Source organism: Mixophyes fleayi, chromosome 6 (genome assembly GCF_038048845.1).
Source record: "Mixophyes fleayi isolate aMixFle1 chromosome 6, aMixFle1.hap1, whole genome shotgun sequence".
Lineage (NCBI taxonomy): Eukaryota > Metazoa > Chordata > Amphibia > Anura > Limnodynastidae > Mixophyes > Mixophyes fleayi.
Genome location: NC_134407.1, coordinates 154528520 through 154554502, shown reverse-complemented (window position 1 = coordinate 154554502; position 25983 = coordinate 154528520). Strand labels below are relative to the sequence as shown.

The following is a 25983-nucleotide window of genomic DNA, read 5'->3' as shown; positions in this document are numbered from 1 at the left end:
TCTTGTCATGTCAATATTCTATGACTCAATATGTCTGAAAAAACAAACTTGTATTATCCTTCCTACTACAATTAGCTGGCTTTTAAGATGACAACTAAGTCACTTTAATATACAGAGTTAGTCAGATTGGGCCATTAAGAGATCGTCCTCTTGGGTGATTGTACATTGCCTGTGCTGGGTCGACCAGAGTGATGCTTTAATAGTGATTCATAGCGTTTACTTGATGAACAACTTTTCATTACTCATGGTACCGACTTCAAATGTGGGGCAGACTGTAGACATAATTTGCTGTATTTTTGTTTTGTTTTGATCAGTGTTTAAAATTAGTCCCATGAGTCCAGACAATACTCTTAAGAGCATATTCAATTAGCTTTTCAGTTCGCGATTATGTGCGGCTGCATGAATCCTGATACCGCAACATCGGATTTCCGTGCGCACCCCATAAGGTTGTGAAGGGAAATCCACGATGTTGCGGTACCGTATTGCCACTTTACACGCGCAGTCGCGTACTGAAAAGCTAATTGAATATGCCCCTTACTGTTCTATTGATCACGGTTTTGAGGATTGTCTATGCTTTGTTCTCCTAATGGTACAGGCCAATGCACCACAGGCAGATATACGAAAGTAAGTGAGCTATATTTATAGTACATCAAGGGACTGATTCTTACTGGCTTACCTGTGAACAAGGGGAAGTAAGCTGTATTCACTGAAGCAGTTTGCATCATCTCCCATTCTAATAGCTCATTTTTAAATATTTTTTATTGTTTTGTGCACACATTATGAATATATAGCATATTTGTATCTATTAAACCAAGCACAATAATCTTAATAATTTCTGTGTGATGTGACATCAGAGAAAATACTTTTGCGCTCCTCTCACATTGTTGCTTCATTAATGAGCCACTTAGTTCTGAAAAGTCAAGCAAGTAGTCTATTATTTTTCATGATAATGTGGTCCACATGGGTCACTTTTTCTTGGAAGTCTACGGGTAATATTTCCATCAGATTTTAACGGTTTTGTCGTTTATACTCATATTAAGAAATGCAAGTATGTAGAAAAATAAGGGTTTCTCAGCTCAAATAGTTATTTCTATGCTCTACTGAACATTCATAGAAAAATAAGATACAAATAACCCCTCCCGTGATCAGTAAAGTATATTGTCCCATAAATGTAGAGGAATATAACTAATGTACAAGGAATTGGCACATCTCAGGATCTAATTCTCTTCAGCACATAACCTAACAGAGCGGAAGAAATCTTCCACATTATTTGTAGAACAATTTATGATATTGATTCTATTTTTAGCAAATCAATTTACAAATCTATTAGTACTGGCTTGAACAACAAGCTGATTAAAAATATATTTTAAGAGCATACTTTGTCATAATGTAAACATCCTCAATTTGTTTTTATTTTTCATTTTTAAAGTAGAATTTTAAGCTATATGTTTGGTGAAAAACTACATTTTAAAACAATGTTATCAATTCATAAACATTTCTTTTAGAATGCACTGCTATTATTTGGAACTTTGTTAGAGAACCCCAATTCTGCTATATGCCAATTAATTATTTTACTCATCTATAGCTACAAATACTATGAGACTGACAGTGACATGGGTGAAAGGATGAACTGAACTTTAATAGGTTGAGTTCATCCAAATAACAGGACATTAAGCTGAATTTACTGATGTTCTTGGTTTAGAGGCTCATTATATTAAGTAATTTTAACTAGAGTGGCAAAGGTTAGCTAAACACAATTGAAGAAGGGAATTAAATTCAGGTCCAGCAGGAGCCACACGTCATGTGAGGCTGTGCACACGTCTTGGTATTAAGGTACCAAAAAAATTGCTGATTTTTGTTTGTAGTTCTATGAAGTACAAGCAAAATGGAAGTTTCAGCTAACAAACAGCCCACAGAGATGCATCACGTGAGTCTCCTACGGGACTGCATGCTGAATTGAATGCCCCACAAAATATAGCAATACAGCAACACAAATCATACAAAACACCAGTATTGTTGCTAAGTATTTCAAGGTCGAATTAAGCTAAACTCTTTAATCAAAGTATCATTTGATTCTGCCCCTCATAATCCTAAAATTATTCTGTCAATCTTACAGTACAGAATCATAATGGAGTTTCTGATATATATATATATACACACACATACATATATAACTGGAGATGTGATATGACTTTATTGATAGGATGATCAGTTTGAAAAGCAGGCAAATGAACAGCATTCGCGAAGCACAACACAGTTTACTTATAGTCTGCTGAGTGATAGATGTCTATGTATCTCACAATCAAAAAGCTTTAAATAAAGCCGGTGCATCTTTATCTCGCATTACAAATTAAGGACAGAGAGAATTTTTTTAATCTCGTAGTTCATAGAAATGCTATGAACAGATTGCCTAGTTCACAGAAAAAGAGACAGGCCAGCAATGTTATAAAAAGAAACACTTATATGCAAAGTGTTTAAGCTTTTTGACTCATTTGCACAACATTTAATTATTGTCTATTAGTTGTGGGATGTTTATTTTTCCATCAAGTTCTTTATTCAATAACACATTTTAGCAGGGCATTTTCTGCAAAATTTTGGGGCTCAGTTGACCTTTAAAGAGTACATCACACATAAAGAGGATGATGCAGAGTGGGTACTATACCAGTTTGTGTAATGTATCTTAGGCGACATTACACTGTGCAGGCCCAGAAAGGGGGCACAAGCATATGCTGCCATACAGAAGTTTGTGGCTTTGCCATTTGCGCCAGACGGCGCCTGGAGAGGCGGGACAGGAGTGTTCTAACGTAGGACGAACCCAGTAAGGCATGTTTACGCACGTTCAACTGGATGTAGAGCTGGGGCCAGGGCCGGACTAGGACCAAAAATCAGCCCTGGCATTTAAAACACACAGGCCCACCTGCTGTCGGCTCCATGCACAATATTGTTGCATGCCGAAGTGGCGTTGCTGGTGCAGTCCAACAAGAAGCATCAGCACAAACTTATGTATTACACTGTGTCTTCTGCCCACCCTGATCAATCCCCTTGTTGTGCAAATCACCTGGAGCACCGTGAAAATGCACAAGACTATAATGTTTGAAAAAAATGTATAATATATAATACATATATATATATATATATAACGTGTATTTAAGTGTGGAGCAGTGTTACATATATATATATATATATATATATATATATATATATATATATATGTAACACTGCTCCACACCTTTAAATACACGCAAAAAAATGGGTAAAACGTTTATAAATGACTCTTTTGTGATGAAGATGAGGAGTGGAGCAGTATAAAGCCTGTGACAAACTATGACTTATGACCAGAGACAACGCATGTCCGTCATCGCCATGCAAATCTGACTCCTCAGCAAATTGCCGTAACAGAGAAAACAGTCAAAGAGCTAACAGGACAGAGATAATATCACGTCAACGCCTACAAAGTAGGTGAACAAGATGCCACGCCATTTTTGATGTCAGTTACTTTAAATAAACAAATATTATTGCTTATAACTGTGGTCACATGAACAGTATTTGTGAATTTTGCCACGCTAAGCATTTTGTGGCTGAGCAGCCATCTGACAAACTATTCATTCAATGCTGCTACAAGGGTAAAGTCAAATTTGGTGCAATCAGGTCTGCCGCTGTTATATTACCTTTATATTATTTTTTACCGTCATGGTAACGGGCTTTTAACTACTGTACCTATATTTCTCAAAGGAATGACATCAAAGAAAAAACACCGTTTCTAATTACTTAAAACTTAAAACTGCATTTTCTCTCTTTGCAAGTGAATAAGAAAGGAAAGGACAGAATAATCTAGCGGGGCTTATCTCCAAACTAAAACAAACAAGCATAATAAAATATATATATATATATATATATATATATATATATATATAATGTATATAGAGTCGCAGCTGTAAAATAGTACCTTGCCAAGTGCCTAGCACAAACCAAAAAACGGCATAAAAAAGAAATACAGCACTTACCAAAAATACAATTAAAAATTATTTTAATTATTTATAAACAATAATAAAAATATAGTATAAACATAAAACACCATATGCATCTACCATAACAAAAAACTTCCATTTTGACATATTAAAAAGACATACACAAAGCATAAAATGACCTTCTTAAAATAATGAACTTCTAGAGTGTCACAGCTGTCACACCAAATAGTATGTGCATGGTAGGCAGTGTAAGAGTTAATAAGTCAACACCTAAAAAATCCAATTTACTATTTAATCCAATCCTTGTAATAATATGGTGGAAAAGGCATTTCTCAGATACAGACTATGATAAATAAAAAGAAATGCACTGTAATTATTATCAGCCAGACACCCCTTTGTATGACATATCACAGTACAATTGAATTACCTGCTTGCTGGCTGCCTGCTGTTTTTTAGTTTCGTCACTCACAGTCCACGGCTCCACGCGCTTCTGTACCAGCTCCTCCGAGTAAAGTCACGCGCAGCGTCATGATGACAGCAACGTCATGACGTCATTGCGCTGCCGCGCGACTATGAAAATGCCCATCAAGCTCCGCTCTGCTTGATGGGCGGTGCTCTGAGCAGAAAGAGATGAGGGAGGCCGGACCGGCCCATCTGGCATTCGGCCCTTCTGGCAAATGCCAGAACTGCCAGATGGCCAGTCCGGCTCTGGCTGGGGCTGAGAAAGCCATTTTATTTGCGCCTGGTCAGGGGCAGGTGCAAATAGCGGAGGATGATGACATTCTCCTGCACTAGCGACCTACTTGTGATTGGCTGTTTGCAATTGCACTGCTGATGCTGATTGGTGGTTTCTTCATCGTTCAGGCATATATTATGCTTTTGTGTGCAAGTTTAAGCAAAATATTATTTTCCCTGTAAGACAATTGAAAAATGTTTCTGCTGTATTAGAGAATTTTTTTTAACTTTTATTTATGCTTAATAGCGAATAAGTTTGTTGCAATTAAAACAAATGAATAAAAACATGGGAGCAAGTGGGATGTGTGTCTGGCATAAACCAGAAGTATATGCTACTATTGCACACTGGCATGGGTCTTAAGATGCCTATGGCTCAGCCTTTGGATGTAAATACACTATTGTTATGCGCAGCTATATAGTTTAAATTATGCCCAATTTGCAACAAACTCTGCATTAGGCCCTAACTATCTATTTATTCCTTGATCATACAAGACTAAAATGAGTTAATCTGCTCGCTTGAGGATTGATCATCTGAACTGTAGTCGTGACTTTTACTTTCCCAGATCAGAATGGCTTATTTTTAAATCAGTGCCAGATGTGTCTGTGTATTAGTGTAATTACTAATCACACACATTAAGTAAATACTCATACCTATGAATATATTGCATTGTTTATCTAAAGTAGGTCACTGAATGTAAAATGTATATGTGGGGATTTATCTATCCACCAGCATTGCAGACAATTAATGTGCCAGCTTCTATTCTAATTTCACTTCAAAACATCAAATAAAAAATGTATTAGTTGCAAAAGGAATACTAGCCAAGCTGTTACTTACTACGTGCTGAGATATGGAAATGAAACAATTTTGAGATCATGAAATATAAGAACGATAGACGTATTAATGTCTCAGGAAAGTAGGCAGCAGTTGGAGACACTGTGGGTGGTATGGTAGAAAAATAATGCAATGTGTAGATAAATAGGAGGAAACATTTCCCCTGTGACAAATTAGGAGCTGTGACACATGAAGTAACTGTGCAAATCTTCCTTAATAAGAAAAGATTGTTACATAGATAAACTCCTACTTACATTTTGAGGAGAAGGGCACCAAAGGAAATAAGTTAGGGTTATTATGTTTCAAATTACGTGTTTGCTGTCTTTCCAAGACTTGCTTGCAAGATAATCTGAATAAAATTGCTCCATCAGCCATTGCTTAAGACAAAGTATCTTCACTTGTGCTCTATATAAACATTATTGGTCATTTATGAAAGGGTTAAACATAGGCCTCTCCTTGTACATATGTCATGTGACACTATTTATGCCCAAATGGACTAAGCTACAAATTTAGATTATTTAGACAATACAGCACCGCCACGGATGCTTCTTTGAAAGCGCCGTGGCTGCTGTATAGGACAGTGCCACTATGGTGGGCACTTAGTTAGCGGAGGGGGGGGTGTTCCTGGAGACCCAGAAACCCCCCCTGCGTGCTCCACTGGGTCTAGGGCTGTCAAGAGGATTTTGGAGTCCCGGGACAGAAATTTTTGCCCCCTTCCCCCCCTTCACAAGCAAGTAGCAAGGTACCAACCACCAAAGGGGCATGGTCACATAATGTTGGGGGCATGGTCAACATGGGGTGTGGCTGCACTTCTTTAGACATGATATATTGGGGGGGATTTAATTGCCGGCGATGAGGCATGCAGACCACACAGCACACATTGCTGGAAATTATGGTAGAGATTTCTACTCATTTTCCAGGGTGCAAGTTAAAATGGGAGGAGATGTCTGTCAAATCTTCACTGAAAAGTGTATTGCGGTCGTTCCGGAAACACTTACAGGCTAATTGAATTTCCCCATTATGTATTAAAATGGTAAAATGTAATTGTACCTGTTATTACAGCTTTCACAACCTGGTACTGGATTCTTGCATGGATCCTGGAATGTTGTGACCTGTTGAAAATATAAATATGGAAAACTGAGCAGTAAGTGAACACAGTACATAACACAAATCATGCAGTGTATAATACATACATTATAATAAAATATTACATGTATCACAACTTCCCCAGCCACATCACGTTACCCCTGGCACATCACACCACGGAACCCTTCAGACACATTACGCTATCCCCAGCTACATCACACGACGCCACCCTCCAGAAACATCACGCTACCCCCTGCCACATCACACCATGCCATCCTCCAGACACATCATGCTACCACTTGCCACATCACACCATGCCACCCTCCAGACACATCACGCTACCCCCTGCCACATCACACCATGCCATCCTCCAGACACATCATGCTACCACTTGCCACATCACACCATGCCACCCTCCAGACACATCACGCTACCCCCTGCCACATCACACCATACCACCCTCCAGACACATCATGCCACTCCACACACACATTATAACCCCCCCCAGACACATTCTAACACCCCCAGACACATCATGACACCTCCAGACACATTATGACACACCTCAGACCACCTGTACTTATCTACTTGTTGCTGATATCAAAGTAGAAAACATCCTGCAGAGTGAGCAGGAAAGATCTTAGTCTTGCAAAATTTAGTAAGCCTCCCAGAAAAAAAAGTACTTTTTTTTTTTTTTCAAAAAAATGAATATAACTATATTGCACCAGTGGGGGCCCGGGCCTGGTTATTTTGTGATAGAGTATACATAGTTGTATGACTTCTCCTAGATATGCACGCACATGAAAAAAACTAAATTTTGATTTGGGGGACGAGATTATTTAAATAAGATTGAAAGGTTGGAAAGGGCTCAAACAGTGGGAGGTTTAATGCGGGAGAGGACACAGATTTTTTTTTTTACCTGCAAATAGACCTGAATGTTCCACACCCTTGGAGATGGAGCGAAACCAGTCTTCATCCTATATGTTCAAGGGCACCCTCCAGACCCACTTTATATAGACAACGTATGTCTTTATGCACTTCAACCAATATAATAAACGCATTCACACAAAAGTGACACTCGTTAAAACAACCAAACCACAAAAACAACCTTAGTGGCGCTAAGAAAATAAATATATGTTCACTATATACTGTATATTCTATTATATTATTATATTTAATAGTAGATCAGCTGCTGTTGATGGAGTTCTGCAATTCCTAAAAAGGAAAAATCATCAATACAACCAAGCAGTGCCAGTATCTCCAAAACATATACATTTATATAAACATTAATAAAAAAGTGAAAAAGTAGATGAAATGTGAGCCTAAGGAATATACTAAAACAACTAATAATTATATTAAGCAATATTCACACAATAAATAAATACATTTTTCAGATGTATTACTCTGGGACCTTGTGGCACTAAATTAATTCAATATACAATGAGTTCTCACATGGGGCCTGATTCATTAAGGAATGCAGAATGAACATATTGTGCATTTTTAAAAAAAATTCTTTATGTAAATCGGTCATATGCACGTCCATATTCACCTACAAGCAGACCTCACACAACACACTGCTGGATTCGTACAATACATATATGTTTGAATAAAAAAATAGGAAAATGAAAAATCATTAACAAAAATCCATGGTAATCAGGAAATTGTTAGTCCCAAATTTATTAAACAGCTGTCCTTGGAACAGATTAATTCCAAAAGAACTGATCTTACCACTCGTGATGTAAAAACATTTGGGCGCTAAGTTATTGTGTCTGTGTCTTGATGTGAACTGTAAAGTCACTACTGCTGTTAAAGATACAGAACAGCTTCATGAAAGTAATAGTAATGATCCTATATGGTTGATATTTGGAGGTCTGGTATAAAAAATTAGCAAATGATCAGGAACTGAACTGCTTCAGGAGTGTAAGTGCATCAATGAATAGTCTGCTCTCTAATTTTATAGTGGTACGGGAATGCCATGTTTGTAATACCATGTTTGCGTTTCATAAACAAAAGGATGGAAATAATTATTTTTCCAACACATGTAAGATCTTTGCAGCAGAGCATATCAAGGGCCTCATCTATAGTTGGACACAAGTCCAACTGATCAGCGCAAAAAAGCACTTTTGCCAAAGGATCCATCTCAGTTTGCACTCAGACAGAGAGGGCTCTCCCACTTACACCTCTCGGGAATGGGAAAGTTAGTGTGCGAGCAGGGCCGGTGCTAGGGTGCATGGCGCCCTAGGCATTTTTACAAAATCGGTGCCCCCCCCCCACAAAAATTGTCGCCGCCTCCTCCCCCCTCACCCCGTCTTCCCTTACCTTGTCTCACCACCGCCGCCTCTCTGCTCCGTCTCCTCCCCTCCACTCACTGACACTAGTGAGTGGAGGGGAGGAGACAGAGCAGAGAGGCGGCGGTAGTGAGCAATAGCCTCTTCCCCCCTCCCCGTGCATCTGAATGCTGTGCGGTGGCCGTGACAGGTATGGTCAGCGGTCGCCGCACAGTTTTAAAGTCAATTACCATTCTGTGGCGCCCTCCAGGCGCCCTCCAGAGCCCGGCGCCCTAGGCAAGTGCCTAACCTTGCCTAATGGGAGCTCCGGGCCTGTGTGCGAGCCTAGCCATGTTAAAGCATGTTCACGCTCATGCTGATTTGAAAGCAGCCACAGATAGGTCTCTAGGAGACGTATTTTTTGCGGGTGCAATCTCCTGATGCATCAGACCCTGCTATAGTAAAAAAAATATGTAAGTAAATAAAAAGGTGTGTCCCCCTCTCAAACAGCGTAACCAACCCTAGTGCTGTTTTGAGGCAGAAGCACATTTTTTTCATTTTTAAATTAATGTATTTATTCATTTATCTGCTTTACAGGGCCGCTGTGACTGATACACTGAAGTGTATCATGCACACCAGCCCATAAGGCAGATAAAGAGGTGTGTATGTGCAATTTGCATAGTACTCTAATTCACACAGATCTATAGATCTATGAGACTTGAAATTCTGTGTAAGTTACGGGATGCAATTTACACTTACGAATTCAGTGTAAGTTGCATCCAACTCTACATCATGCTCTAAGTATCATGGCATGATATTTTCAAGGATAAAATTGTTATTGAAAAGCAAATGTGTCTTGTAATAAAACATTGTTTTTCCTCTTTCAGGCAAGTTTAATTTATTGGTTTGTACATGCCTTCCTCCAGATTACGCCAAATATATTGCTTTATCGTTCATATTTTCTTTATGGTCTTCACAAACGTATCTATGAGGCATATTTAAACTGCCCAAGATACACTTCAACTATTGGATATATGTGATAATTAATATTTTTGTGTCAAAAAAGACAAAAAATATTATAGGAGTGATACCTTTATTGGCTAACCAAACTAAATGATTATATTTGCTAGCTTTCAGAGCACAGAGGCCCCTTCAACAGGCAAGTTTGCACTGAATACAGCAACTTTGTGTCATACAAGGGCAAAAACTCAAGAATCTCTGAATAGCTTATATAAAGGCTTTGGTGAAAAACACAGAAGAAAGCCAGAAATAAAAAGTAATATTTTAGTAAAAAACGGCAGGGCATGCGCAGATCAATAAATTAAAGTTGCTTGAAAGTAGAAAAGTCCCTTTTTATTTTGTTATAAAGTTAGGGATATCACATAGTTCTTGTTCATGAAACTTCATTTTTATTTTACTTATATTTCTCTTGGCAGGTCACCAAGATGTTGGCTGTGGTGGTCATCCTGTTTGCTCTCCTGTGGATGCCCTATCGTACTCTAGTGGTGGTGAATTCCTTCATGGATCCACCGTACCTCAACGTTTGGTTCCTTTTATTCTGCAGAATGTGTATTTACCTTAACAGCGCCATCAACCCCATCATTTACAATCTGATGTCACAAAAGTTCAGGGCCGCCTTCAAGAACTTGTGCAAGTGTGAGCCAAAAAGGACAGAAAGGGCTGCTAAATACAACGTGCCCGTGTATTACAGTGTCATGAAAGACAGTTCCCACGACAGTCCCGACCATGACCTCACAGTCCAGGAGGACCTCAATGGGTTCCCATCTAAAAAGGTCAACTTTACAGAGAAATGTATAGATACCACCACAACATACAGTGTGGCATGATATTATCTATAATGTTATACAACTGGTAAATAATATCACTTTCAGTGTTACGTATTGGAAACAGTGTTGCACAAATTAAAGTGAACTCATTGCATCTACTGAGTGTAAGTGATTAGTCCACTTTAAGTGAAAAGAAATGTAAATATTGTAGCAACATCTGAACTTGGAATTGTTCATTGGTTGATCAGATTTCTTCACTTTTTTGCTTGTTCTTTAATGTGTTTTTATTTACAAGCTAAATGTCACTTCAAGTGTTTACTATTTTTAATATATTATGATACTACTGGATCTGAAGTTGACATTGATCATTGTACATTACCTCCATTGTAAATGAAGGTTTCCATAATGTGTATTTTATGGTTGCTTCTTATTGACTGTGTGTTGTCAGGGAATGGTCCCAGTTAGGCTATATATCCTATGGAGACCATCTTCACCATTTTCTTGTAAATAATCCACAAAGGGAGGTTCACACTTGCTAAAACTATATATATATATATATATATATATATATATATATATATATATATATATATATATTTATTTATACATATATATATATGTATATATATACGTGTGTGTGTGTGTAAATCCTACTTCCTACGAGCAGAGCTGTGAGGGGTATGCTTATAAATGTCAATGCAGATTAATTTACATTGCCCACTGCAAATATTTAAGTATATACATTCCAAAGTATTTATGGCCATCAGCTCTGAAGGCAAGTGATTTTAATATTGGCATGAGAATACCTATTTAAGATACAGTATATATTGTGCTACAATGTGCAAGATGAAAAGCAGGAAATAAAATATGAGTAAGAAAATAAACAGGTTGTCTTTACATCTGAATGTGTTTTTGTTTGCCCCCATTGAATACTTGTTTCCCCTAGCCATAGAGCTCCATGCCCCAAAACTTTCTCACATATAGAATAACTAAGTATAAGGTTGTTCTATCACTACTGATAGGTGTACAAATAGGAAATATATGTGCTCTGGTGTGCCCTGAGTAAATCCCATCCTGCTTGTTTTAGTGAAGGTATATTTGCATTGCATACAAGTCTCTTACAAGTAAGAAACAATAGTCCTTACATTTAATAAACGTAGTTAAGAACTGCTAAAAGGGCAAAACTGTAGCACTATTGCTGTTTGTGATGTCAGGCAAATTCTTACCAGTTTTATTGGGTAGTTCATGGGTTTGCAGGCAAAGATGGAGTGCAGAATTTTGCAGTGTCTGTTGGTGTGTGTTGAGTAAACTGGGGGCATACCTTGCTGAATAGGGATAAGGCGCATGAGTGCACCAAAATACAGAACGAAAATTTTGCTTTGAGGGCTAAGTTTATTTGAATAATGAGGTAGACAGGTGTGAGAGTATAAAACAATGAATAGTTATTAAAAGGTACAAATATATGTGTGAAATACCTTAAAAAACTGTAACTACAGATATGAGAACTACGCCCTTGAAGAAAAACAAGTGTTTCCTATGGAACAGACAATAACAGGATGCAAGACTGAAAAAAACGGCATGGAAGTCACTACGTAGTACTGGGCAAAGGATATTGCCTTATATGTATTTATTGTTGCAAATAAATATTTGCTGAGTTAAAGAGATTTCCTCATATGTACATTCTGTTGCAAAGAAAGATTTCCTTATATGTACTTTTTGTTAACTAGTTAATGCTCGAGCTTAGGTATAAATAAAAGAGCAGTCTGAAAAGACCATCAGAGCTCATTTTGAAACTGCAACAACTTGTTTCACTTCCTCCTCTCCTGTTGACAGATTTTTTGCTAATAGGAAATCAGGATATCAGAGATCGATAATAGGGGCACCAAATCTCGGTACCCCGACACAGGACACATATACAGAGGCTTTCTCTGCATAGCAGAAGGACACACTGCCTTTTTTCTCACAGCAAATGAACTTGATTTATCACCACCTTGTAGAAAGCAAAGATCAGGGGGTAAATGTATCAAACTGCGAGTTTGCCAGAGTGGTGAAATCGCGGCAAATCGCGGGTGTTTACCCGCAATTTTTTTAAAAAAAAAATGGAAATGTATCAAGCTGCGATTTTGAGACTCATGTTCAAAATCGCTGGTCATCTCTGGCGATTTTGAGCGATGTAAACACTCACAAGTTTAGCAAACTCTCCTGTGTTTGGCAAACTCGCCTGTGTTGTAACAGTGAGTTGTCAACACATCACTGTTACACTGGCCCTGGTAAAAAGTAAAAGAATAGATAAAAGTTTTTTTAAAAAAAAGCTATTTATGCTTAACCCTAGTGCTGCCTGACTAGTGCTGGTCCTGTGAAAATCGGGGAAAAATTTTGCGTGGGGTCCCCGACATTTTCACTTTACCAGCACTAGGCAAACCAGCCAGGGTTGGCGGCACTATAGCAGGGGGACATGCGGCAGGGGTCCCCCTGCCATAATGACTAACCAACCCTAGACTGTTCAGCGCTGGGCTGGATTCCCTAGGGAGTGGGGTCCGCTGAAAAAAATGAGCGGGCCCCCTAGAAAGAACCAGCCCAGTGCTGATAGCACTAGGGCTCTTCCTACTACCCCTGGGCTGTGGGTAGTAGGGTAATACGGCGGTAAATAGTGAAAAAAACAAACTGACACCAATTTTTTTTGTGGAACTACAAGTCCCAGCCAGTCAGGTTGCCAAAAACAGTGTGGCCATGCTGGTGCTTGTATAACTACAAGCACCAGCATACCCACGGCAGCCAGGGCATGTTGGCACTTGGAGAACCACAAGTGCCAACATGCCCTGACATCCCTGGCTGGCTGGGCCCTGTAGTTCCACAAAGAAAAAAGTTAACAAAACAACAACTCCCTCATACAAACCACACATATTTATTAAAAATAAAAATCCCACAATAAAGACACTAACCACCCTCTTTTTTACCACATCTATTTATTAAAAATAATAAAACCCAAATACTTACCAATGATGTCTTCTTTCTTCTTACCACCGTCCTGGCTTGCCCCAGTCCCTTAATATTTATACTTCCATCTTGTCGGCTTGCCCCAGTCCCAGCCATTTTATACCTCCATAAATGATTCTTGCCAAACTGGAACACTTCGCCCAGAAGGGGCCCATATTTGTAATATCCCGAATCTTTAGTCTTGATTGAAGGGAAAAAAAAAAAGTCAGGAGCCGCCGCAAACACCTCCTACCTAGTAGGAGGTCCGTTTCGCAATGCTCTTGCGCTGTTTGCGTAAGAGCAAAGTACTGTATTATGGCATTTTCCCACGCTAGTGGGGAAATCCCATATTACTGTATTTAGCGCTTACGCAACTAACGTAGCGCATTGCGCATGCGCTACGCTACTTGCGTAAGCTGTATTTACTGTATTACAGCGTGTTGTATCTGGCGTGTTTACAAGCAAATTCTCCTGAGTTTGCTAACTGGCAGCTTTATACATTGGAGACTTGTATAGCTGCAGTGGCAAACAGTCGGGAGTTTGATCTCTGGCGATTTTACAAGTAGCGATTTTGACAGAAGCAGAACTCTGGCGATTTTGTATGAAAACTCAGCTTCATACATCGGCGAGTTTCAACTCTCCCGAGAAAATCGCTGGAGTTGCAAAAAACGCAGCTTGATACATTTACCCCCAGGTCTCATCCTGTGGAACAGTGACAGTTTTATTTCTGTCGAAATGTGTATTTATCTGTGCACACTGCAATCAAAAACCTAAGACACACAAAAATAACAAGTAAAAAAGACAGTCCCAATGCCCCATCGATCTCATAGACATTATAGGCCATAAATGAGGCTGAACAAAGAAGTATTTTAGGGGAACAAGTAAAAAGTTTAAATGAATAAAGGGGTGTCCCTAAAGTGCTAGTAGGCTATTATTTAAAGTAGCATTTCACTCTTTTCACCATGCGCATTTCTCAGATGTCTCCACAAACACGCAAACCTAGGGGCAGATTGATTTTCTGGGAGGACTTCCAAGGACCGGGAAGTGGGTCCCGGTCCTTGGAAGTTTCAAGGTACTTCTAAAGTTTTAAAGTACACACATCAGTGGAACCTTATGCTTCACATATAAGTCTGTAGGTCTGTAGGTCCTATTCATGAGTGCACTTAATGAACATTTCAAATCGACTTAGTATTGCACCAGGGCACCTAGATGGAAACAAAGCAATCTTCTGATGCAGTCACATAAAAAGCCTTTAACAACTTTATTATCAACATTTTTCTTAAAAAAAACTGCTCAGTTTACCCTAATTTATAGCTTACATTAATTTATTTGTTAATATATTAATCACAAGAGTGAGGAGACTTCAGGACTGCTTTATATACATGTGGAAATATTGTACATGTGAGCATTCTGTTACATTGCAAAATGAGTTCCATTAAAAGTATAGGATGAGACTCAATCACTAAAGCAAGGAATGCCTGCTCTCCTTCCCTTTATATAATTTCTCTCTTGTTTCACAGCTTGACACAGCTCTGCAAATCTATGGGCATCCGTACCTAAAAAAGAATGCCCTCGCTCTATCCAACCCCTAATAACTGGTGGTACAAACTTCTACACCTCCACAAACCCATGTGCTTTGGCAGAATCCGAGGCACACCTGAGCAATTCAAGGCACACATCACCAAAGAGGATTTTGCAGTTCGTAAATGATTCCGAATGTGAACACAGTTATAACTGCTTTCATTGGATGGCAGATGCCCTTAACTTGTCTTAAAACACATGTCAACTTTAGAAATCTTTCCAACATGTGTTATGGGTTACAGCCTCATACTTTATTGCTTTTTACACCATGTTATTTAATCAGCCCCATTGTATTAGCTCTATGTTGTCTCAATGGCAGTATACTCCGCAATTCGGATTCATTGCAAACTGCTGTCACTGTCTATGTACAGTGCTGCAGAACATGTTAGTACTATATAATATTGATTGATTTTGTTTCAGGTGTATGATCTTTTCAAGTCCAGGGGATATGTGAGACATTTACATTTATATCAAAGTCCATTGCGTCCTCTGCAAAATGATACTGGAAGTTTGCATATAAATGGCAGATGCTGATTATGCTGTGTGAGCCTCATTATTGAACATACACTTAGAGAAAGCTTATCATAGCAGATGGGTTTGCCACTTTATCTTGGAACAAAAATGCTGGTCTTCCTATCTGTTGCATATGTTTCTGCCATTTTAATAAGGTGACAACGCTAGCTCTCTGTTAAAATGTACCTGTCAATTACACACGGTAGAAGCAGCCATTTTGTGAGCTTAAACAATCTTCATGAGTTAGCAACTTTCTGGTCTTCTAGAAACTAATGATAATCCTGAGGTGTGAGTTATACACAGTAGCCATCTTGTGCTTTGTGTCTCATACCTAAATTGTTTGTGAATTGGTAACAGAGATTTGCTGAATTTAATTATAAGGTCATTAGTTTTTATATTATATACTCCTCTTCAGTAAGCATTAACATACAAAAGTTTAACGAATATGAACAAATAGATGAGTATTGTATCTAATATAAAGAATAATTAAGAGGATTGCACAGATGTTTTTTTTTTTAAGAAAACAAAGTCAGTTTCAGGGATACCATTTTACAGTAACAAATCTTTACAAACTGGAAAATTAGGAACAGTTGGCAAAAGTAAAGGAATTAATCATCTATTATCTTATATAGTAATCTACATATAATACTAAATATAGAATGGGATAGTGTAATGCAAATAATAAAGATATTATAAGTCACCAAGGATACATACCACATGCTTTTATAAGATATATAAGGTGACTTCTAATATCCATAATAAATTACAATAGGGGTGTTTTATTCCTTACACAAAAGTTACTATAGAACACTGAAGTGATGACAAAATGTATATGTAAATGTATCAAGCTGTGAGTTTGCAGTTGGTTTGAAAGGTGGAGATGTTGTCTACAGCAACCAATTAGATTCTAGCTATCATTTTGCAGAATGTTCTAAATGTTAACTAGAATCTGATCTCCACTTTTCAAACCTGTCGGAAACTCACAGTTTGATACATTTACCCTTTGAACTTATTGATTAAATATAGACATTTACAGGAGTTTGTATATTTTAACATAAATAGTATATTATAATGATGCAATGAATATAATATTTAAAAGTGCATCATTAATATAAATTCAATGACAACATAATAAAAGCCCTCTCAATGGGTATCAGGGTATTCAGTAATTATTTAATTCAGAAGAAGGGGTGAATAGCCAGATAAGGTTTAAGGTACTCTGAACCCTGAGCCCATATCAACTTATGTCAATGAATCAGGTGTGTTGTGTGAATTTAATGGACCTGAGCAGTGCTGAACATAAGTGACTTGGGGAGAATGGGGAGTACATACATGTCACGTGTGACCCAAGCCCATTCTCCACAGGTTTCTACCTGGTGCACATCCAGAGGAGGAGGACTCTGGTCTAAACAGCAGCTCCCAGCTCCACTGATCTATTTGGGAAAGAAATCCACCAGTGACTCCCACTGATGATGCCAGCACCACACATACTGTCTGCATCATAGATCAGCAACAAGAGGCAGAACTAGTGAGCTGTGGGCCCCGATGCAGGCAGGCGGGGAGGAGGGAACCGGGGCCAATGACCTTCTGCATCTGCCATGCAGCAGGCCCCATTATCTCCATGGGCCCCGGTGCACAGCACCTGCTGCATCAATTGTAGTTCCACCACTGCAAAGCACAACATAGCAAGTTAAAAGCTGCTGGCAGGGGCAGATTGGGAGAGCAACATGATGTAGGACATACCCCTCAACTGTCCCTGCAGTCAGGAGAAGTCCTGACTGTGTGGGGCATTTCCAAAAGACTGGTACTGCCACACCAGATTCAGGACTAAACAGCTATCTTCTACCCTCTGGTAGATTTGATTATCTGCTGCTGCTCGGCTGAATGCCTGCAATGTTGGGCCCCTATATGGAAAAGAGATAAGTTCTGTTTACCTCCTGGAAAGCCAAGCAACAAGTGAACACTTTACGACTCTCTCCCCAAACCACCACCACCACTATCAACTTTGAAAGAGGGTACTATACTCTTTGAAATGAGGGGTCCCCAAAGATTTTTTGAAGCCAAGATTGGCATTTCAAAATCCCTCCCACATCCTGGACTCTTCAATAGTTTATGCAGTGTAAGGAATCATTATCTGCTGATCCCATGTGATCACCAAACAATAACTACCAAGGTACAACAACATTTCTTTTAAATGAGGGTACCTCTGAATTTATTGAAGCCAGGATGGGGTGGATTCTCCCAATCCTTGCACTCCTGAGAGATAACTGTGGTGTAGGGGTTATTCTAAGGTGATCATACATGATCACCAGAGAATATCTTCTCAGAGGCAATATAGATTGAAAGAGAGGACTCCCCTCTTTCAAACAAGGGTACCTCTGAGTGCCAGGATGGAGGAGAAATTGCTTTTTTAGTGCCCTCCCCTCATTTGCAGGCTTTAGAATTTACTGCAATGTAGTGGATGCGAAGGGATTAGGACCTGAGCACAATGCAATTACAACATCAAGCCCACCTCTTCCCTGGCCCCCACACATTTACTTTATTCTAAGCACTTGTAGATGAAATTTTGACTTATGCAGTACTAAGGACAAGTGGGACTCCACCTATGCTCCGCTCCCTCTCTCTTGAAGCCTGCTCCCACCTTGCACACCTCCTCAACCCTTTTCCTCTGCTCTGGAATCTTCCCCTCCTCTTTTAAACATGCTCTTGTCTCCCTGATACCCAAGAAACCGTCCCTTGATCCCGCCTCTCTCTGTAATTACCACCCTATTTCGCTTCTTCCTTTTGCCTCCAAACTCCTTGAACGGGTTGTGTACAACCATCTGACCTCCTTTCTCTCGTCTCACTCACTCCTTGACCTGCTCCAATCTGGTTTTTGCCCCCTCCACTCCACTAAGGTAACTAATGACCTTCTCCTCACTAAATCCTATAGACACTACTCCCTTCTTAACCTTCTTGACCTCTCTGGTGCCTTTGATACAGTTGACCATGCACCCCTTTTGCAAACTTTCAAATCTATAGGCCTATGTAACACTGTCCTCTCCTGGTTTTCCTCTTACTTCACCAACCGATCCTTCTCAGTCTCTACTCATGATTCTACATCACCCCCTCTTCCCCTACCTGTTGGCGTTCCTCAAGGCTCCATTATTGGCCCCCTGCTTTTCTCCCTCTACACCTCCTCCCTTGGGGTCCTCATCCGCTCCTTTGGCCTCCAGTACCACCTCTATGCTGATGATACCTAAATTTATCTTTCATCCCCTACACTCATACCCGCCCCCTCCGCTCTGTCTGTGACCGCCGCCTCACTACTTCACTGATCACCTCCTCTCACTCTCGTCTTCAGGACTTTGCGCGGGCTGCTCCCCTGCTGTGGAACGATCTTCCACGTTCCATCAGGTTAGCATCTACTCTCAAAGGCTTCAAGCGTGCCCTTAAGTCTCATTTTTTTATTCAAGTCTATCAGTCCTCCTCTTAACTTCCTTGTCCTGGCTCTCTCCCCCAGTTAGTACCACCCTATTTGTGTCTCCCCCTTCCCTTTAGGATGTAAGCTCTCGTGAGCAGGGCCCTCTTTCCTTGTGTGCTCCTTCTACTGTTCCTTCACCCTCTGTACCACTTGGCCTGCTTCGCTAGCCCTGTTTTTCCCTGTCTTCTTAAGCTTTGGCCTTCTTCTCGCTGATTTCTACCATCCCTTTCACTATCTGTCCCAGATATAATCTGATTTGCTTTACCCTGTCACCTGTGCTTGTATACATTTTTGTATTATGTTGTGTCTTGGTTCTGTTTTCTGTATATGTAATGTGTGGTGCTGCGGACCCTTTGTGGCGCCTTATAAGTCAAAGATAATAATAATAATATGCTTGCCCACCTCTTTTTTTCCCTGGTTCACCTTTCCATGTGTAATTGTATGTGTAAAATGCACTCACATTTGCATACTTTTTTTGCATGCATGTGCATTAAGAAAATGCGTATCTTACATAAATAAAACATATGTACGTACAACTCTATCGGAGCTCCAATAAGCTCAAAAATATAAAACCGCTAAACACACAACTGAAATAATATCTAATAATCTCTGCCAATAATGTATTAATGGTAAGCCCATTTCCCCCACAAAAGCAAACAAAAGACAACAAATAAAAGTGAACATCAGCATTTTAGACACTTCCAGTGTAATTTACTACATTTATGTGTCATTCTTGTAACAGGAAAATTATTCTGTTAATTTCCCTCCCTGATTGCCAGGATAGTAGAGAAATGGTCACAATTACTAGCTTTATTGCTATATTGTCACAAGATCCAATTACGCAAGTGTTATAACTAAAGGAAACACTTTAAAATCAAGAAATATAGCTTGGGTAAACATTTTTTTTAGCAAATTTGTAAAACTAAAGAGCTGTGATTTTACATTCACTCTTCTGTGCTCTATACAGTTTACCTCTATGGACAGACATGAGGGACCTGAGTCATTAAGGAAAGCAAAGCAAAAAAAAAAGGAGTAAATTTAATCCTTCACAAACCATGTTACAATGCAAGGGGTACAAATTAGTTTATTATTTTGTATTAGCTGTTTATCAAGTTGCACACAAATACTTGATAGCTTTATTTTTACTCTAAAATTTAAAGTTTATCTAGGACATGTCCTATTCCAACTATAAATCTGTCCCCACATTTTAAATTTCCCTCCCTCTCCATTGCAACATGGTTTCACCCAGGTGCAAAGTTACTCCTTTTTTATGGTTTGCTCTCCTTAATGACTCAGAACCAAAGTATTTCTTGCTGAAATCACAATGGAGACGCTAAATGGGGATAGAAAGAAGTGATCCCAAGTAGATCAGATGTTGTTTGCAGTTGGGGTTAAATATAAGTCACACTCAATCTTTTGTACAAGAATCTTAAGCATATAAATGATCTTCTCAGTTAGCTCGGTTAGCTAGTTATTCACAGGGCTGGAGGGAATGGAGGCAGAACCGATACCTAATTTTAGACTCGGTTCGGAGAACCGGTGACTAAAATCTGAGTCCACCAATTTCGTTGGTGGGGAGAGCAGGCTCCTTGAAAAAAAACCAAAAAAAAAACCTCACCTGTCCGTGGCGCCGGCACTCCTCCTCCCTGCTTCGTCTGCACTGAATGTCGAGCGTGACGTGATGACGTCACACCCGAGTCCCTTCATTTTAAATTTATCTCCCCCTCCAATAGTACATGGTTTTGCCCAGGTAAAAAGTGACTAATTGTTTTTCTTTACTTTTCTTAAAGAATCATGCCCACAAAGTTAATAAAGGGAAGTAATATACTTACATTAGATCAGTGTATCATGAGCATAGAAGCAGTTATGGTTTCTTCTCACCACAGCAGCAAAAGACACAATTAACAAGACAATAGTCTCCTTAGTTACATGTTTCAAGGCGATCTTTATCAGACATGCATTGAACAACATAGCTCTACATAGATCAACAGCACTTCATCTATGTGGCTATTTTTTATTTTACTCCTGAACAGCAATCTTCATATCCTGAGTTCTGTCTGACAGTGCTAAGAGGCTTTAGGTAATCCAATTCATATGCTTATGATATTCCAATAAAAGAGTGTATGCCATTTTTTTTATTTAATACCACTGCAAAAATCACTTGATCTATGTGGGATTGTTTCTCCCTATCCCCATTCAGCAATCCAATCCTATTTTGACTCTACAAAACACCTGTCGTTCACGTAGAATAATTGACAATTTAATTTTTTATTGTATGAACTTTCTTTGATTTCACTACATTATGCCATTCTTTGCCTGTGTACATTTCTGGAAGCACAGAGTTGTGTTTATTGCATTTTCATAACTTAGGTGACACTACCCAAAGACTTCTTTCCATTGTTTGTTTTGTTTTATTACTCTTTACAAATGGCTAAATAATAAATAAAACCTTTTAATTTTACAGAGTCTGTAAGTTCTGTGTGAAATCAATATTTATTATGATTAAAATATATGTTGTCCAACCTTTATAATTGGCTCATTCATCAATGTCTACACTTGGGGTTGTGATATGGTAACACAATCCATTTTATGTTAATGATTATTGATTGAGCTTAAGGAGGATGTCAAAGCCAAATTGAGTGCTCTAGCCAAATTTGGGAGTCTAATATGGAATTTAGAAGATTACTAAACTTATGGAATTATTCAAAATTATAGCCAAGAAGTAAACCATTTTCACTATGCAAAAGACTTTTAATTGTAGGCAGTTGTACTTTATTGTGCCATTTATACTTTTGCATATAGTGCCTGTTAAGATTTCTCCATCCACGCACACATTTAGTTTGTGGACCAGAAAAAAGTTGTACCTTTAAGCAGACTGACAGGACCATAAAGGCAAATCATTGCAAATCCAAAGCAATTTGAAGTATGCATCCAGCATGCTTTGAAAATGAGGTCAACTGTGTTTAAGCAATACTTGCATGCCTTTTCCCCGTTACACACTTCTTGGTCCAAATTTACCACAGCTCAACGTTACACTGATCCCAATAGACTCAGCAAAACCCCTTCACCCGAACCCACCACTTTATCTCTTCCATGCAACAACCTGATAAAAAATACAATTCAAGGGTAATCAAAACACTAAATGTTTTAATTTCTTTCATTATTATTGATCTTTATTTACAGGGCACCACAAGATTTCCGCAGCGCTGTACAGAAAACAGACAGTGGACCAGACAGGGTAAAACAGTACAGAACAATAAACAAAAATACTAATAATCTAATAGCTCCAAACATAGCTCACACAGTGAAGTTGGAGGGGAAGAATAGGTAGAGATACAGGAGAGAAGAGGGCTCTGCTCATAACAGCTTACATCCTAAGAAGAGGGCAAACAGACAGGAAGCACAATGGAGATTCAGAGGGGATCAATTGCAAGAGCAGCGAGTAGCGGGACGGTGAAGACAGGTGAGGAGAACAAGCATGGAGGGAAGTCTAGGTTAATGGCTGGTAGGCTTTGAGGAATAGATGAGGTTTAAGTGCCCATTTGTAGGTGCACAAATTAGGGGACAGTCAGATGAAGCATGGGAGGTCGTTCCAGTGGAGGGGGGCAGCCCCCGAGAAATCTTGGAATTTGGAGTGGGATGAGGTGATCAGAGTGAAGGAGAGGCAACAGTCATTGGTCGATTGCAGGCGACGGGATGGAGTGTGAATGGAGAAGAGGTCGGAGATATGTGGGGCAGTAGAGTGGGAGAGGGTGAGCAGTTTGAAATGGATTCTGTAGGGAAAGGGGAACCAGTGTAATGCAAGGCAGAGAGGGGAGGCAGAAGAGGAGCAGCAGGAGAGGAAGATGAGTCTTGCAGCCGTGTTGAGTATAGACCTGAGGGGGATGAGGTGGGAGAGGGGGAGGCTGGTGAGGAAAAAGTTACAGTAAGCAAGATAGAAAATGATGAGTGATAATGGTTTTAGCGGCATCCTGAGATAGGAACGGATGCGGACAATGTTACAGAGTTGGAAGCAACACTATTGGGCGAGAGATTGAATGTGGGGGGCAAAGGAGAGAAAGGAGTCGAGGGTGATGCCCAGGCAGCAGAGATGGGGAACAGAAGAGATGGTGATGCTGTAAACAGTGATAGAGAGATCAAGATGGGATGAAGATCTAGAAGGAGGGAAGACAAAGAGCTCGGTTTTTGCAATGTTAATTTTGAAAAAACGTATAAACATCCAAGAGAGGGTGGCAAAAAGTTAGTCAGATACATGAGAGAGGAGGGGGGCAAGATCAGGAGAAGAGATGTATAGTTGAATGGCATCAGCATAGAAGTGATATTGGAGACTGAAAGTGGTGATGAGATCACCCAGGAAGTTAGTGTACAGAGAAAAGAATAGAGGTCCAAGAACAGTGTCCTAAGGAACGACTACAAAGAGAGCAGAGAGGGGGAGGATGAACAAGAAATGGAAACAGAAAAGGAGTGGTTGGCAAGGTAGGAGGAGAACCATGAGTAGATAGAGCCAGAGAGGCCGTGAGAAAGAAGGGTATCATTATCATCATCAATTTATATAGCGCCACTGATATTTATCTAACAGTGCAGGAACAAAGAAACCAGCAAACTTTTTGTATACCTCTATGGGCAATCCATCGATCCCTGGAGCTTTATTACACGGAAATAATGCTATAGCCGCTTCAATCTCCTCTATAGTGATGAGGTCTTCAAGATATTCCATACCCTCCAGAGAGAGCTTAGGGAGACGTATTCGGTTCAGGTAATCATATAATTGCAAAGTGGAATAGTCTGCCCTTGAAGTATACAAGTCCGAGTAATTAGCTCGGAATACAATAGCAATATGTTCAGTCTCATAATGAGTAGTGCCTGACCAATCAGTAATGGCAGAGATAGTATTATTTTGTAGTTCCGTCCTTGCTAAGTATGCCATAAGGCTACCACTCTTATCCCCGTGTGCGTACATAGCGTGCCTGGAGAAGAGAAGCCGACGGTTGGATTTATCGATCAAATAGTCTGCCTATGCCTTCTGTGCATGCAACCAGGTCAGCCGATCAGCCAATAACTGTGATGTCAAATATACCCTCTCCAAATCCTGACAAGCCTGGTCCAATCTTGACTCTGCTCTAGAAAATCATTTGCGACCCTCCACACGGTTAATCAGCCACTATGTCAGTACCCAACCCCATAAGCATGAGCCAAAATAGATTGAGCTTCCAAAAGTGGGTACGGGCATTCGGGACAAGTGCAGCAACCAGCAGGATTGGGGAGTGATCAGATATGCACCTAGAGAGATAGCTAACCTCCTGCACCAATGGAGCCAATCTATTAGAAATCAATGCTAGATCCATTCTGGAAAAGGTGTGATAGGATGTAGAATACAATAGGAGAATTGCCTATTAATGCCCGAAGAAATACATATCGACCGTATGGGTCTAATTGAAACCCCTCAAGTACAAATCGTAAATTTTTTGTACCAATACTGAAAGCCCTTGTGAATGTATTGAATGTACTGATTGATAAGCCCTTCTCATCCAAGACTTTTTAGGGTCAGAACACGGCCCCCCCACCAGATGAGCCTCAACCAGGCACGCTATGTCAAGCTTATGCCTTTTAGTTTTTTTAAGGACTAAGGATCTCTTGACCCTGTCATTGCGTCCCCGCACATTCCAGGCAAGGGATCAAAGTCCCCACTTCATCGTCTTAGTGAAACCCATAATTTAGTCCATACAATTTGGCTATCCCTTCCCCTCATGACATATGAAGTGAAGAGAAGTTAGCACAGTACATCATAAAAACATACACTGCAAATTATCAACATATATAAGCCTCCAGCATTGTGAAGACACAAAAAATAATAATAACAGTTACAGTTACTTTTGTGAATTTAAGACATTTCAATAAGTGGCAGTATCATCAGAACTAACATAAACAGTGTCGTGAACATAGAGAACTTACAGTTATTTATAAGAGTTAACCCATGACATAATTGTTTGGAATAAGGCCTAAATCATAACTGCAGTGTAAATTAGTTATATCAATTGAATCCATTGATAAATTGAGCTACTAAAGTGTAAAATCTGAAGTTAGTAAGTCTGTTGTGTGCATATTTGATGGCTCTGTACATCCCAGTGTTAGAAGATAGCAGTGTCACCTGTAGGAGTGTCAAAGGGCCCCTGCTGTGAGCTATATCCTGACACAAGTTAGTTTTTGGACATCTGCATAGACTTTGTGGGGCCTGTCACAGCTTGACATCCTTGCAGCCAAAGGCAGCATTTGAAGGCCTATACAGGTATATAGAAATATGAGCTTCAAAGGAAAATATCTTCATAGTTCATATTTTTGGAAATCTGGGTACCACTTCATACTGAGGAGCAGATATCATACCAGGGTTGTGAATGACAGGTACTGGCGGTATCTGGGAACAGCTATAATCACATATCTTTGGGAAAGGTAGGTCAGATTGTCATAATTCCATCATGTTTGGTATTTAAATGTGCGGGAGATTATGACCGGTTTATTGAAGCTGGAGCTATGTTACTGGGATATATCTGTGAAGATTTATCCAAAGGTCAAAACCTTGGGATAATTTGTTAACAAACTATAGTTACATCCAGGGAACATCCCTGCCCCCCTATTAGCATTAACACTGCCCCTGTGAAGACCGCCCTATTTCATTTTGCTTAAAAAACCTGTGTTGGGAAGGGGCAAATTGTCAGTCTTTTGGGAAAATCAATCTACATTGATAAGCTGTCCATCTTCCTAGCCAGTTTCCCATGGC

General features: G+C 39.6%; 1 protein-coding gene across 1 annotated transcript in view; it reads left to right on the top strand.

Annotated features, from left to right (window-relative positions):
- LOC142094559 (thyrotropin-releasing hormone receptor-like) overlaps window positions 1-11247 on the top strand; it is an 89883-nt gene extending 78636 nt beyond the window's left edge. Inside the window, exon 3 of the mRNA XM_075176831.1 lies at window positions 10325-11247. Coding sequence (XP_075032932.1) covers window positions 10325-10735 — 411 coding nt within the window. The 3' untranslated portion in view covers window positions 10736-11247. The remainder of the gene's footprint in view (window positions 1-10324) is intronic.
- Window positions 11248-25983: the final 14736 nt, after the last annotated feature.